Below are 11910 nucleotides of genomic sequence, written 5' to 3'. Positions count from 1 at the left end.
AACTTTTAAGCATTTAGTACTCATGAAGTTCACTAGTTAATGCAAGCAGGGTAATAGCGTTAGTGTGACAGCATTGGATGCATTCATTTTTTTTACATGTATATGTGTTTATATTATTTATTTGGTTATAGGCAATTCAGATTTTATCACAGTATTTCCCCTTTATGTTTTAGTAGGGAAAGACGAAAAAACGAAAAGGGTCATTGGCTGGTGAGTGTTGGTGACTTTGAATGAAGCCCATGGTAAATCTGATTTACATCACAGATAGAATCTCCGGCTTCATAAATTTCCCGTTGCACCCATTATTGAGGTCACGAGGGCGGGAGGCTATCCCAGTAACTGGAGGCAAAAGACATGGGTTTGGACAGGTCATCGGTCCATCATCAGGTCACGTAGAACTACTCACACCTGTGGACAATTGAGAGATATCAATTAACCTTTATAGCTGTGGGAGGATACCTGAGCGCAACAGGGAACCCACACCAGCACTGGGAGAACATACAGGGCAACCTTGTATGGGAGAACCTTAGCAACACAGACAGCATTCCAGGTTAAACTAAGAATGCACAGACGATTAAAATATTTATATATATATATATGTGTGGTTAAAAATCAACAATAGACATCATAGAAAAAGACACAAACAGGCCTTAGATCGGGACACATAGTAACTCAAACACATAATTATGCGAAGAGACAAAAGTACCAGAGCCACTCAGATAATACATTTGTGATTTATATTTATCACATTTGGAGATTGCACCCCGCAAGAGAGGAGGATGAAAGGGTCTGAGATTTGGGAGCAATAAAACAGGAGATTTATAAGGAGGTGGCTTTCGTCTGTCACATGTGATCCCATGAGGGCTGGCAGCTACCCTCAGGTCATATTTCCACGCTGTGAGGAGACAGGAATCCGCCCCTCTACCTCAGGACGGACAAAGGCTTCTGCCCTCTTTTTCTGCTTGACCCCTACATGTTACCACACACGCATACACACTGGCAGACATTATTTAATGTTATTGGGGGCAGCACTAGAAAAGATTTGTAGACCGTGGAAGGCATCCATCTTATGGGGCTGTTCTACCTGCAGACACACACACACACACACACACACACTCACAAAGGTGACAGCTGTGATAATACCTTATAAATGGGGATGACAAAAGGAGGACATGTCACATGTCCCAATTACTATGAAGAGATAAACAATGAACGTTGACCTCCCGCTGTTTAATACCATAAATAGACTATTAAGAAGATTGCATATGCAAATGAGACAAATCCTCACACAGATTACTGTTGAGCCACCACATTAAATAATTGCATGCAAATTTCCTAAAATAAACATTTAAACATCCCATTTTTATAATCACCTTAATGGAAAGCTACATTTATAATTAAAAGTTTGAGAGGGTGTGGGGGGAAGCTGGTATTCTTCATTTAACATCTTCCACCAAGAGGGTGAAAGATCAGAACTGGGAAAAATGACATCTTCCCACCAAACCAAGGCTGAGGATCTCACTACTGATAACTGGTTGACATGTCATCTGTCATTTTAGCCGAATTAAACTTTAGTGGTTCACATGAATTGACAAACAAGTGAATACAATAGTAGTGGTACATTGGAAATTGGAAATAAATTCACGTAAAAGCGCTGAATAGTTGTGTTGTTGGATCTTGATATCTGTCTCTGTAACAGGGAAGCACAATAAACGCACAAGCAAGAACTGAGAAGACCACCCAGGCTTGACATGAAGCAGCCTTGTGTAAAAGAAAATCACTGAGATGGGACAACAAACATCTGCAGTGTAAATACTGAATGAGTTGGTGTCCTGTGGGTGACTCGTGTTTTATCAAGCATACAAATGTTTAAGCACCTCGATAAAAAAAAGTCGGCCAGTCAATTATTTAATTCACTTGTGTTGTTCTCCTCTGACAAAATATATGTGAAATGTCAATTTTCTATGAGACAAAAAGACCTTTGAAAAGAGAGCGCCCAGGGCATTCATGCAAAAATAAAAGCATACATAAACTTGCATGCAACTCATCTTCACAGAACATGCTTTGAAATGGGACATGCAGAGGAGTTTCAGATAGCCATATGTGATTGTCACTGGAAGAATGCTCATCAAATCAGTTGGCTACAGCTCAAAACCGAGAAAACAAGTCTGACTGAGGGACAGAGGGATGCCTTGTAGCGCCATCTCAGCTGTGAATACAAACTATAAATAAATGTAGTCAACGTCAGGAAATATATACATATTTAAAATGGACTCCACAGTACATAAAAGTCTTTATTTGATTACAAATATTTACAAGACACACTCATCACAATCATATTCACTATTATAGTTAGTTTATACAAGATTGCTTCAGTTATTAGTGCGTTTTCATGGACTGAACATCAATATGATCCAACAGATGACTCTACAATTTCCACTCCCAGTCCAGCTACTGATTCTCTTACAACAGCCTCAGCTCTTCGGAAGGAAAGGGTTGGAATGTTAAAAGCGGCCTGGAAGAACTTCCCTTGTACAGAACAGTGTTGAACCAGAAGGTAAGAAAGTTATTCAACAGTTAGAAAGAGAGAAACCTGAGAGTTTTCCTGAGGAAATAAAATGCCATGGCAGAAACGAGACTTCAGGGTAACAGCCAGTGCGAGGGAACATGCGCTTCATGTAAAGTCACACATCTAACACGAGAGCTTTTTGGTCAATCGTAACATTCGGCACTTTTTTTGTTTTTAGGACTTGGGATTAGAAAATAGCTGCTAGTTGTAGATGAACCACCTCATCATGCAAGTGCACCTGGAACACGGTCTGATGCTGCAGCGCGTCATGCAGAGATGCTCCTTCCCAGGATACCAGTCGAGGGAAGACACCAGGGAGCTGATTGTCAAAGCTGCCAGCAGCTCCGCCTCATTCATTGCCTACATGAACACAGAAGGAGACAGTTATCTGAGGAACAATCATAAAACCGTGTAATTTTCAAAGCATATTAATTTTATTTACATTCAAGCCCTCATCAGTTGATGGGTCATGTGATGCCGCTCTAGCTACTTCTGCAAGCTTTGACTGAGAACTTCAAGATGCCCCCGCCATTTGGCTACAGCATGGCTTCAGCTTGACTGGGCTTTGTCCCATGGTCTTGTTCCAGCAGGACATGCCCAGGATGCCCCAAATGAAGGCCACCAGTTGACAGCCTTTTAATAAGCCAGTGATCACTGGCTCATATTCAGGTGAGGAAGCAGCAACTCTGCATGGGTGACAGCTCCTCACTTCACCTCTCAGATCAACACTGGAGAGAGGCCATCTGACAAACTTCTATCTCTTGATCTTAATCCAGTTTAAGACCAAAAGGTGAGGGCACATGGAGAACATGAACAGTTTTGTTCAAACCAGCTCTGCTGCAAGATTTCTGAAGGCAAGAATTAGATCCTAGCTTGAGGAGAGCACATATAACTACAGCCTCAGACTTGGATGTGCTCAGCCACATCCCTGCAACACTGATATAACCAGGTTGGAGAGTAAAAAGCTGTGTGCCAGTGAAGCAAAAATCATTTGCATGAGCTCAACGTCAACCCCTATAGCCTGCAGGAGGCTGACTTGAGCTGTGGAAGGACTGAATCTTGTACCACTGGAGCATTCAACCAAACGCTCCAAGGTAATTCATTCTCTAAATATAGGAAACACATGTAAACTGGACTGTTAAAGTCCTCTTCTTGCAGGAGGGCAAAGAGAGAATGAACAGTTGCACCAATTCTTTAGTCAGGCTAAAAAGGGTGATTCATAAAGGAAAATAAATTGACAGCTCATCTTTAGAATATGCCTCTTTATTTCAATCAGGTGATCATTTTTAGATTTGTGATTTGCATAACCGCCCTGAAAAGTACTCAGGGTTTCTGGTTCATTAGAGGCACCCCCTGAAGACGGTAAAACTATAAATGAAACAAAGTGACATGTTTATCAAGAGATCATATCTAAGGATGGTTTCCATCCTGAGGGAAACCTGTCAACTGAGAAGCAATAACCCCCTCCCCCTACGGCCTCTTTCCAGTTCTGCTGTCAAGACGAGACAAAGGAGATGCTTACACTGTTTGTCGGCTACACAACGCTTTCACAACTTGATGAAACCATAGTGACGTGCAGAGAAGCATCAGAACTCAAGGGTTCTTCACTAATGAACAAGTCAGTGTGGACAGACTTGTCTTCAAGCTGCTGTCTCAAACCAGGCCGGTATGAGAGGCAGTGTTCAGCCAGTTACACAACTGAGCTACAATGTGTGAGTGAAGAGGAGGAATGAGATGACAAGAACAATGAAACAACACTTGCGGGCGTTTGTTAAGCTACATGAAAACAGACTGATGATTCCATTTAAAAAAGAACGCCGGGAGGAACTATTAGAACGAAGGTGGCGCTCACCTTCTTCGTAAGCACCGTCTGCCATTACTAGGTGAAGGATGTTGGGATAAAGATGCTGGTGCTCCGTTCCCAAAATATTCAAGACTAAACTGGATGCTTGGTCTATTGTCTCATCTTCATCTTCATGTATCGCCTGGGTTGAAAAAAAAAAAAAGCCATTTTTTTAAAAACCTGCCAGAGGTCAGAAAGAGCAAACATGCCTCACCTTAATTTTATTGTAAGCTTTAATGAGCTTCTCAAACCCCATTTGTTGCTCCAGATTATAGCGGAGCTCCTCCAGACGACTGAAGATGCTGTCACAATGTTGGGCCTCTGCCTCATGGTCTTCTTCACTGCCATCTATAGTACAATCGGATCAATGTTTAGGAGTCGTGAATCTTTGGAAATCTGTTGTTACTTTGTCTCGCCAAGAGACATGTACGACATCTTAAAGTGTTCTGATGATGCCACTTTTTATTTTTCTTACCAGAAATCCACTCTTCATGAACCTGGCTTTCATTACTTGGGTTCTCTCCCTCCACTCCATTGGTTAATAAATCTTCCTCATACTCGGGAGTCCCATTCGAACAGTCTTCTTCATCTCCGTCATCCTGGTCCACCTCTTCATTGGGATTATCTTCCTCCATATCCTGATCGTCCACATCATCGTTCTCCACAGCATCATCTCCGTCTAGAACCATGTGATTATCATCGAGCTCATTGTCACTACCATTGTTGTCGCATTGTTCTTGAGCTTCATTGTCACGAGGATTATAATCCCCGGGTTCAACTTCAGTGGAGGTTTGTATCAAGTCCTCTTGTAGGAGTCTCTCCATGGATGCCCTGATGTCCTGGAGGTCTTCATCCTCATAAGCACTAAAAAAAGAGATGGTAAAAATAACATCAATATGTAAAGAATGGAATGACATTTGTGAGCAAGATTGATTTCCCTTTTGGTGCTCCAATAACTACTACAACTTCTGAATCATGTTCACATATCCATAAAATATCATTTCAATTGTCTTACTCTTCTGTCTCTGACTGATCTTCCTCCTTAGCTGCATCATCTAGGTCTTCAATGTCCAGATTGTTCACTTCAGGTGCAACAGTCGGCTCTGTAGCCCTGGCAGACTGAGGCGGTTGGCTATAGACTCGACTGAGATCCGGTAGAGAGCAGGTTCGCAGCATCTGGGAATACATTAAACCAAACACTTCAGGCGTTGAGATCTTTGACACACAACATCTCTTCCTTTTCATTAAAAAACTCAAATCAGATTTTAATAATCAACTGTCTAACTACGATTCAACTTTAATCGTTCTTATGGACAAATTTAATGTTCTAAGAAAAAAAATATTAAACTGTATTTCATCTTCATACACGGACGTAAAAAAATTGGGCTAGGGTCTGATTTCTCCACATCTTATCTAAATAAGGGCAGTTGCTAAAAATTGTATGATTTTCTTATTGACCTCCTGTTTTAAAATACTTTTTAAAACAGTACATTTTCTTTGTCAAAGGCAAGAGTTACACAAGTAGTACAGTTATCAACTGTGTTTTCTATTCCTGGAAAGATGGCCCATTTCTCCTTACCCTCACTAACAGTATTCACCTTGGGGTTGTTGGCATCAAACATGCCCGTCGAGAGATCAAAAAGAAATGCATTGTGGTCCTTAGAACGAACAGGTGAGACGGAGCGCGAGCGAGAGGCCAGAGAGGAGGAGGACTCTTCCATAGAAGACTGAGTTGAAAGAATTCCAAGCACAGCAGCTCGCCGGTGGGCAGGAGAACACAACTTTATAAACAGAGGTTCCTCACACTGTACTGGAGCTGGAAGAAGAAGGGAGGAAAACGTCAGAAGCAAAACCTCCATTGAAAACTGTTGATTCTGTCTCACCAGAAGGCTCTGCCAGAATTCGTTCTTCACCAGTCTCACCAACGTCGTTCACAGCAGAGCTTGTAGCACCATCTGTTGGCCTAAAGATCAATTGCGTGGGTTATTTATACTCGTATGCGACTGTGCTGAGCTTACGCAGATGTTGCCATTTTAAAAGGAAAATCCCTTACAGTGGCTGATGTGCTTCTTTCTCCCAAGCCACAACTGCAGCTGCTTGGTGTGAAACTTGCTTCAGGTCGTTTTCCAAAACAACAGACTCAAAATCTGCACAAATAAATGGAGCATAAAATCACTTTCCGCTGAAAAATAAGGCTAAAGGTGTTAAGTGAGATGAACCTTGAATTTCAGTTGTGTCAGAAGGCACCAACAGACATTCCGGTGTCTGTAGCTGACAGATGGATGGAGACTGATCCTTCTGAACCTCAGGGTTCTGGACTGATGTGGACGCATCAGTTTCCGGGACGATCTCCGGCAGAGATGTCTTCACTACCCCAGCAGAAGCGTTCTGATTAGGCAAACCTAATTCAAGAGCAGAAACATTCATCAGATGTCCCAGAGAGGGGAAGTTCAATATAGTGAAGTAACCGCTGGGGAAAAACAAGGAGGTAAGATACTTCAAATAATCTCCGCCCCACAAATATAAAATAACATACCATGAGAGCCAATGAGAACTCACCAGATACATCTTGAGAGATATGTACTTGCTCCTCAACCTCACCAAAAGGCTGAGTCTGGGTCACATTGATGCTTCTGTGCAACTGAGATTTGGGAACTACAGCCACATCTTTATCAGGCACTTCACTCTTCAAAGCTCCCAAAAGAACCATTTCCTCTGCTGTTGGCTCTGAGATATTACACACATACACCAGCAAGATAAAATGCATTTGTTTGAGGTTCATCATTTCGTGAGCGAATATAAGGATACACAGTACAAGTAAAGTGACAGACCTCTGGTTATAATGCAGGTGTCCAATAGAGTTTTCTGGGCGAGTACAAGTGGAGTCCCGGGTTCCCACTTTCTCCTGTCTCCATCACAGGATGGTCGGTCCTCTGGAGGCACCCCTGTGGCTGGTGAAGAGTGAGCAATATGAAAATCAAGATGAGCCGAAGTTTAGAGCATAAACTAATGTATGCAAGGTCAAGAGTGCGTTACTCACTTGTTACAGTACAACATGTTTCCAATAAAGTTTTCTGTGCAATAGGAAGTACTGGCAGCACCGACACGTCCCACTTTTTCCTGTCTCCATTAGACAAGACACACTGTTCCTCGTGGGGCTTTTGCTCCATCTCACTAGGTTGAGAAGGAGCTGACAGCGTAGCTTCATCTGGGCTCTGAGATTTGAGGTTCTGGTTCAGCCTTCGAAGGATCTGCTTTTTCTCGCACTGTCGTCAAATAAAGATCCGCAATTAACACTCATACATAAATATCAATGTTGGACAGCAACCATTAATTGATAGGCACACCTGGACGGCAGACGCTGAACTCTGGAAGGTGTTTTTTAGCGGAGTCATCTGTTTAAAAGAACAAAAGATTTAGAAAGAGATCCAAAGACAATTATGATGAATATCATTAGAAAGTAAAAACACTGACTGCTCCAACAATCTCCAGAGCAGCGGTCATGGATATACTGGGGGAAGAGATAGTGGGCTGAGGCAGGGATGGAATTTTGGCATCAGGATCCGAATGTGAGGAACTAGGTTGCACAGGAGGACTGTCAAAGGGTATTGAGTCCACTACTGCCGCCGCTACTTCTGCTACATTTTCAAGACAAATTCTGAGGCCACGAGCTGCAAGCTTGAGAGAAGAAACACCACCAGGCTTATTAAATAATTAGATTCACATCGACCACTTAATGACAGTGTTAATGCTTACATGCTCCTCCCACACTCGCTTTTCTCTCTCCTTCTCTTCTTTCTTTTTTAACTCCAGCTGCTCCCTGAGTACAGCAGCACGGGCATTCATCTGGGCCTGGGACGAGAAAATGAGCTAGGGGCACTTTTGCAAATGAACTTTGAGTCACGGAAAAGAAAACCACTGAAATAACTTATCGCCGTAGCTCTTCTCAAATAATTTATTTTCTCAAGTAGTTGAATAAGGACATGAAACACGGATACTAACAACGTCAATGTGTTCAAATCACCATAGAAAGCTTTCATGTTTTTTACAAGCAGACTCACTCTGACAGCCTCCATCCTTTTCCTTCTGATCTCAGCACTCTCATTGGAAACCTGGCTGTCGGAACCATCACTGTCGTACTACAATAGACAGCAAAATCAGCAAGTCAGGAGAAAGTTTAAAAAGAAACATGATAAGCAGAAAAGGATCTATAGTTTTGAGAACCTGAGGTTTACCTTTTCACCCCTCAGTTGAGCTTTAATCTTCTGACGCTCATTGAAGTTCTGCAAGCGGATCTGCCTCAGTCGTGCCAAGTACTCCTTGGATGAAAGCAGATTTTTTTTAAAACCAAGACGATGAGATGGAGCAGGGTGGAAATAAAGTAGACTGGGACCATTCAAAAATGATTTGCTGCAAATAACACATGTCAAACATAATGAGAGAATTTGCATTTTAAAAAAAAAGCCATTGTGAATTCGACACTTGGAAGGGGACACCATGCAAGGCATCTTTGAGACGCTGGGCAGCATTATGGGTGTTACATGCAGAACTGGAGACAACAAGTGTCCACACTGGAGGTGAACTCAAGCCAAAATAAGCCAAACCAGGTATGCCATGAGTGAGGTGGAGGATGGGGCTTGCCATTTAGCTCCTACCTCCTCCTCCTTGTTGACTTTGGGTCTCCGGCAGCGAACAGAACCACCCCTTCCATAGATTGCTGCCAGGTTATGCCGAGCTCCCTGTTTACCATTCAGTTTACCAACACTTCAGAAAATGTGTACTAATACACAACAACATGGACCATGTGTGTCTTTATGAGTTGGTTCACTAACGATTAAAGAACAAATTTAAATTTTATAATGGCAACTTCAGTCAGATCAGAGTTAACTAATACATGTAACAGACCTCTTTTCAATGAATGGCAAAAGATAAACTAAAAAAATAGATTTAAAAAACCCTGCCGAATTACATTAAATGTTTTCAACCCATAACTGCAAACGGAAACAATTCACATTCACTTTTCAGAACTGCAAGTGATTCATTGTTTAAACTTAAAATGTCAGCAAGTCATCTTTAAATGACTTAAATCAAGTTGATGCGCAGATAAAAAGAGTGAGTTGACATACCAGTTGACCTTCAGCACGAACTTTGTTAAGCATAGCTTCTCTTTTTCGCTGCAAAAACTCTTCAACTTGATACGATCGCTCAACCGCCATGTGACCACGCTGCCTAAAAAGAGAAAAAAATGATCAATAGATAACAGAGATAATAATATATATAATTGTTTCTACAGTGGCACCTGATCAACTGACCTGCTGATGTGAGCTTGTTTGGAAACATGCTGGAGCCTCTGCAGTTCCCTCTTGATTACATCAGAGTTTAACAGACGGGAAGGGCCTGGACCTGGCTCAGCTGAGGCGACATCCGCTGAGACACTTCTTAGAGTACAAAGAGGAAAATATTTAACTTAATGAAGGCAGAAAAGGAACGCTTAACACAGCAAGTTTCAGTACTAACCGAGGGGCTGCAGCAGAGGATCCCTGCTTGCTACCATCTTTAGACTGAGGTTGAGCTGTGGCTACAGGGTACTGCTCAAATGGGCTTTGGCTTTGTCCAGGGACTGGAATGGGACCCTGGGCAGGCCCAGCACTGACAACTGGTGTCTTCTTTCGAACACCGACAAAACACTGGTGTAAACATAACAGAGACATGCCACTACACAGCCACTGAAATGGCTTTTAAGAGTTGTTGACAATATCAAGTATTAAAGTTTAGGGTCTTAGACAAGATCGCTGCAGAAAATGTGCGAAGGCGGCCACGTTTTTAGGCCTAGAATAACAGCTTGTCTCTTATGAAGAAGCAGCTCCCTCATCTCTAAAGGACAAATACATCTAAAAAATTCACTTCAGTAATGCATATAATTTCACAGTGATATCTTTCAGGAGGCGCAAACTGCTTCAACTAATGAGATTAAAGATTTATTCTGTCCAAACAGAATTAGCAGGTTAAGTCTACAAAAAGCCATTACACACCTATGATATATGCCTTAAGAGGAAGAGAAGTTAAACCAGATGAAACAAGAAATAAGTCCACAGTACCTTCCTCTCTGGACTGCTGCCGCCACTGGAACTCAGCACGTGCTTCCAGCCTTGTTCTCTGGCTTGATTAATACGATTGATCTGATGAAAAAAAAAAAAAGTTTAAAAGATGCTGTTCTTTCTAGAATGGACATACTGACACACCTTTTCTTTTTCATAGCGCTTCATTTGTTCTACTTTCAGAACAAGGGCCTGGAGATGAAGGAAGAGAGGAAGGTCAAGAAAGGAAATGGCTGTAAACACAATGCTACCATGTAAACTCCTGTTGCCAAGTTTCAATGCAATACATCCAAAACAGTTTAGGCCCCTGAGAAGTTCTTACCCTCTCTCGTTTTCTTTCTTTCTCAATCTGCTCCATCCTTTTCCTCCGTATGCTTTCCTGCAGTATCACAAACGACAATCACTCACAAGTCAAATTATGTGGATGAGGAGCTGCTCTGAGACTGGGCAGGAAGAGGGGAAAATGTTTGCTAAAAGATGGGAAACTGTCAGACAGCCAGCACCAAATGACCAGGGAACGCAGCTGGAACATTAGGATAAAAAACACCTTTACAGCCAGTATGTAAGGAAGAAGAAAGTGGGACAGGAATAATTTGTTACATCTTCTTAGGTATACCTCTTGTTTTTTCCTTTCTTCCTCCAATTGCCTGAGTCTCCTCTGAGCTGCTGCTGGAAGAACAGCCTGAGCAACATACGACACTGGGGTTCAGTTGACGACACAGTAAGTCACACAGACAATGGACCTCTCACATGGCACAGTGGCAGGAACAGGTCAAACTCATAAACATGAAAGACCATGCCTCACAACTATACAGGAGCTGACTCACCATTTTTGGTTTTTGAGATGGTTTCCTGTCTCCAGGGTTTTTGGTTGCATCTGTCACCTTCTTCATATTTACAGGTACTCCATATTTGGAGGCTGGTGTGGTTATCCTCTGTGCAGGAGAGACTGACACACAACCAGAGGCAGGGCGCTTGGCTGTTGACGGAATATAATTCACCTTATTTTTCTAGGTTTGATAATGACAGAAAATAAGTCCAAGAAGGGCCCACAACTGAGTGCCCAGCACACTGTAAAAAACACACATTACACCAATGTATGTAACACTAATAAGGCGGTGGGGTTTCAGTCAGGGTGGAAACAGGAGTTTGAGCTGGTCATAATTGCTGGACAGGATTAGTGTTAGTTCATCAGGTAGCAATGATGTGTGCCGTCAAAGACATTGGGGTTAAAAACAAAACTGCCAAAAGCCATATTTAAAGAAACATTAGTACACAGATCACATAGGTGAGAAACTAAAATCTAAAACAAAAAGTATTTCTGGCTCGCACTAGTATTAAAGCTGTCCAAGAGTCAAAGGATGTTGGCCAACAGTCTGGTATTCTCTGTAACAACAATC

The 11910-nt window shown here is 42.2% G+C and overlaps 1 protein-coding gene across 11 annotated transcripts in view; it reads right to left on the bottom strand.

The window, feature by feature from the left end:
- Positions 1-2097: 2097 nt before the first annotated feature.
- Positions 2098-11910, bottom strand: part of nek1 (NIMA-related kinase 1) — a 14459-nt gene continuing 4646 nt past the window's right edge. For 3 of the 11 annotated variants that reach the window (XM_053861512.1, XM_053861500.1, XM_053861492.1), the window contains exons 11-36: positions 11338-11489; positions 11127-11192; positions 10833-10889; positions 10655-10702; positions 10511-10591; positions 9930-10099; positions 9725-9850; positions 9539-9641; positions 9068-9151; positions 8648-8731; positions 8474-8551; positions 8169-8264; positions 7887-8090; positions 7760-7807; positions 7453-7678; positions 7244-7363; positions 6972-7139; positions 6632-6814; positions 6466-6559; positions 6296-6375; positions 6011-6228; positions 5428-5588; positions 4888-5276; positions 4627-4760; positions 4422-4554; positions 2099-2929 (exon numbers count right to left, since the gene is read on the bottom strand). In XM_053861512.1, coding sequence (XP_053717487.1) covers positions 2919-2929; positions 4422-4554; positions 4627-4760; positions 4888-5276; positions 5428-5588; positions 6011-6228; positions 6296-6375; positions 6466-6559; positions 6632-6814; positions 6972-7139; positions 7244-7363; positions 7453-7678; positions 7760-7807; positions 7887-8090; positions 8169-8264; positions 8474-8551; positions 8648-8731; positions 9068-9151; positions 9539-9641; positions 9725-9850; positions 9930-10099; positions 10511-10591; positions 10655-10702; positions 10833-10889; positions 11127-11192; positions 11338-11489 — 3314 coding nt within the window. In that variant the 3' untranslated portion in view covers positions 2099-2918. Of the gene's footprint in view, positions 2930-4421; positions 4555-4626; positions 4761-4887; positions 5277-5427; positions 5589-5991; positions 6229-6295; positions 6376-6465; positions 6560-6631; positions 6815-6971; positions 7140-7243; positions 7364-7452; positions 7679-7759; positions 7808-7886; positions 8091-8168; positions 8265-8473; positions 8552-8647; positions 8732-9067; positions 9152-9538; positions 9642-9724; positions 9851-9929; positions 10100-10510; positions 10592-10654; positions 10703-10832; positions 10890-11126; positions 11193-11337; positions 11490-11910 lie in introns of those variants that run through there. The other 8 variants (XM_053861522.1, XM_053861577.1, XM_053861533.1 and 5 more) reach the window with 8 other exon arrangements.

This window comes from Synchiropus splendidus, chromosome 1 (assembly GCF_027744825.2).
Source record: "Synchiropus splendidus isolate RoL2022-P1 chromosome 1, RoL_Sspl_1.0, whole genome shotgun sequence".
Lineage (NCBI taxonomy): Eukaryota > Metazoa > Chordata > Actinopteri > Syngnathiformes > Callionymidae > Synchiropus > Synchiropus splendidus.
This window is presented reverse-complemented; position numbering and strand designations above follow the sequence as displayed.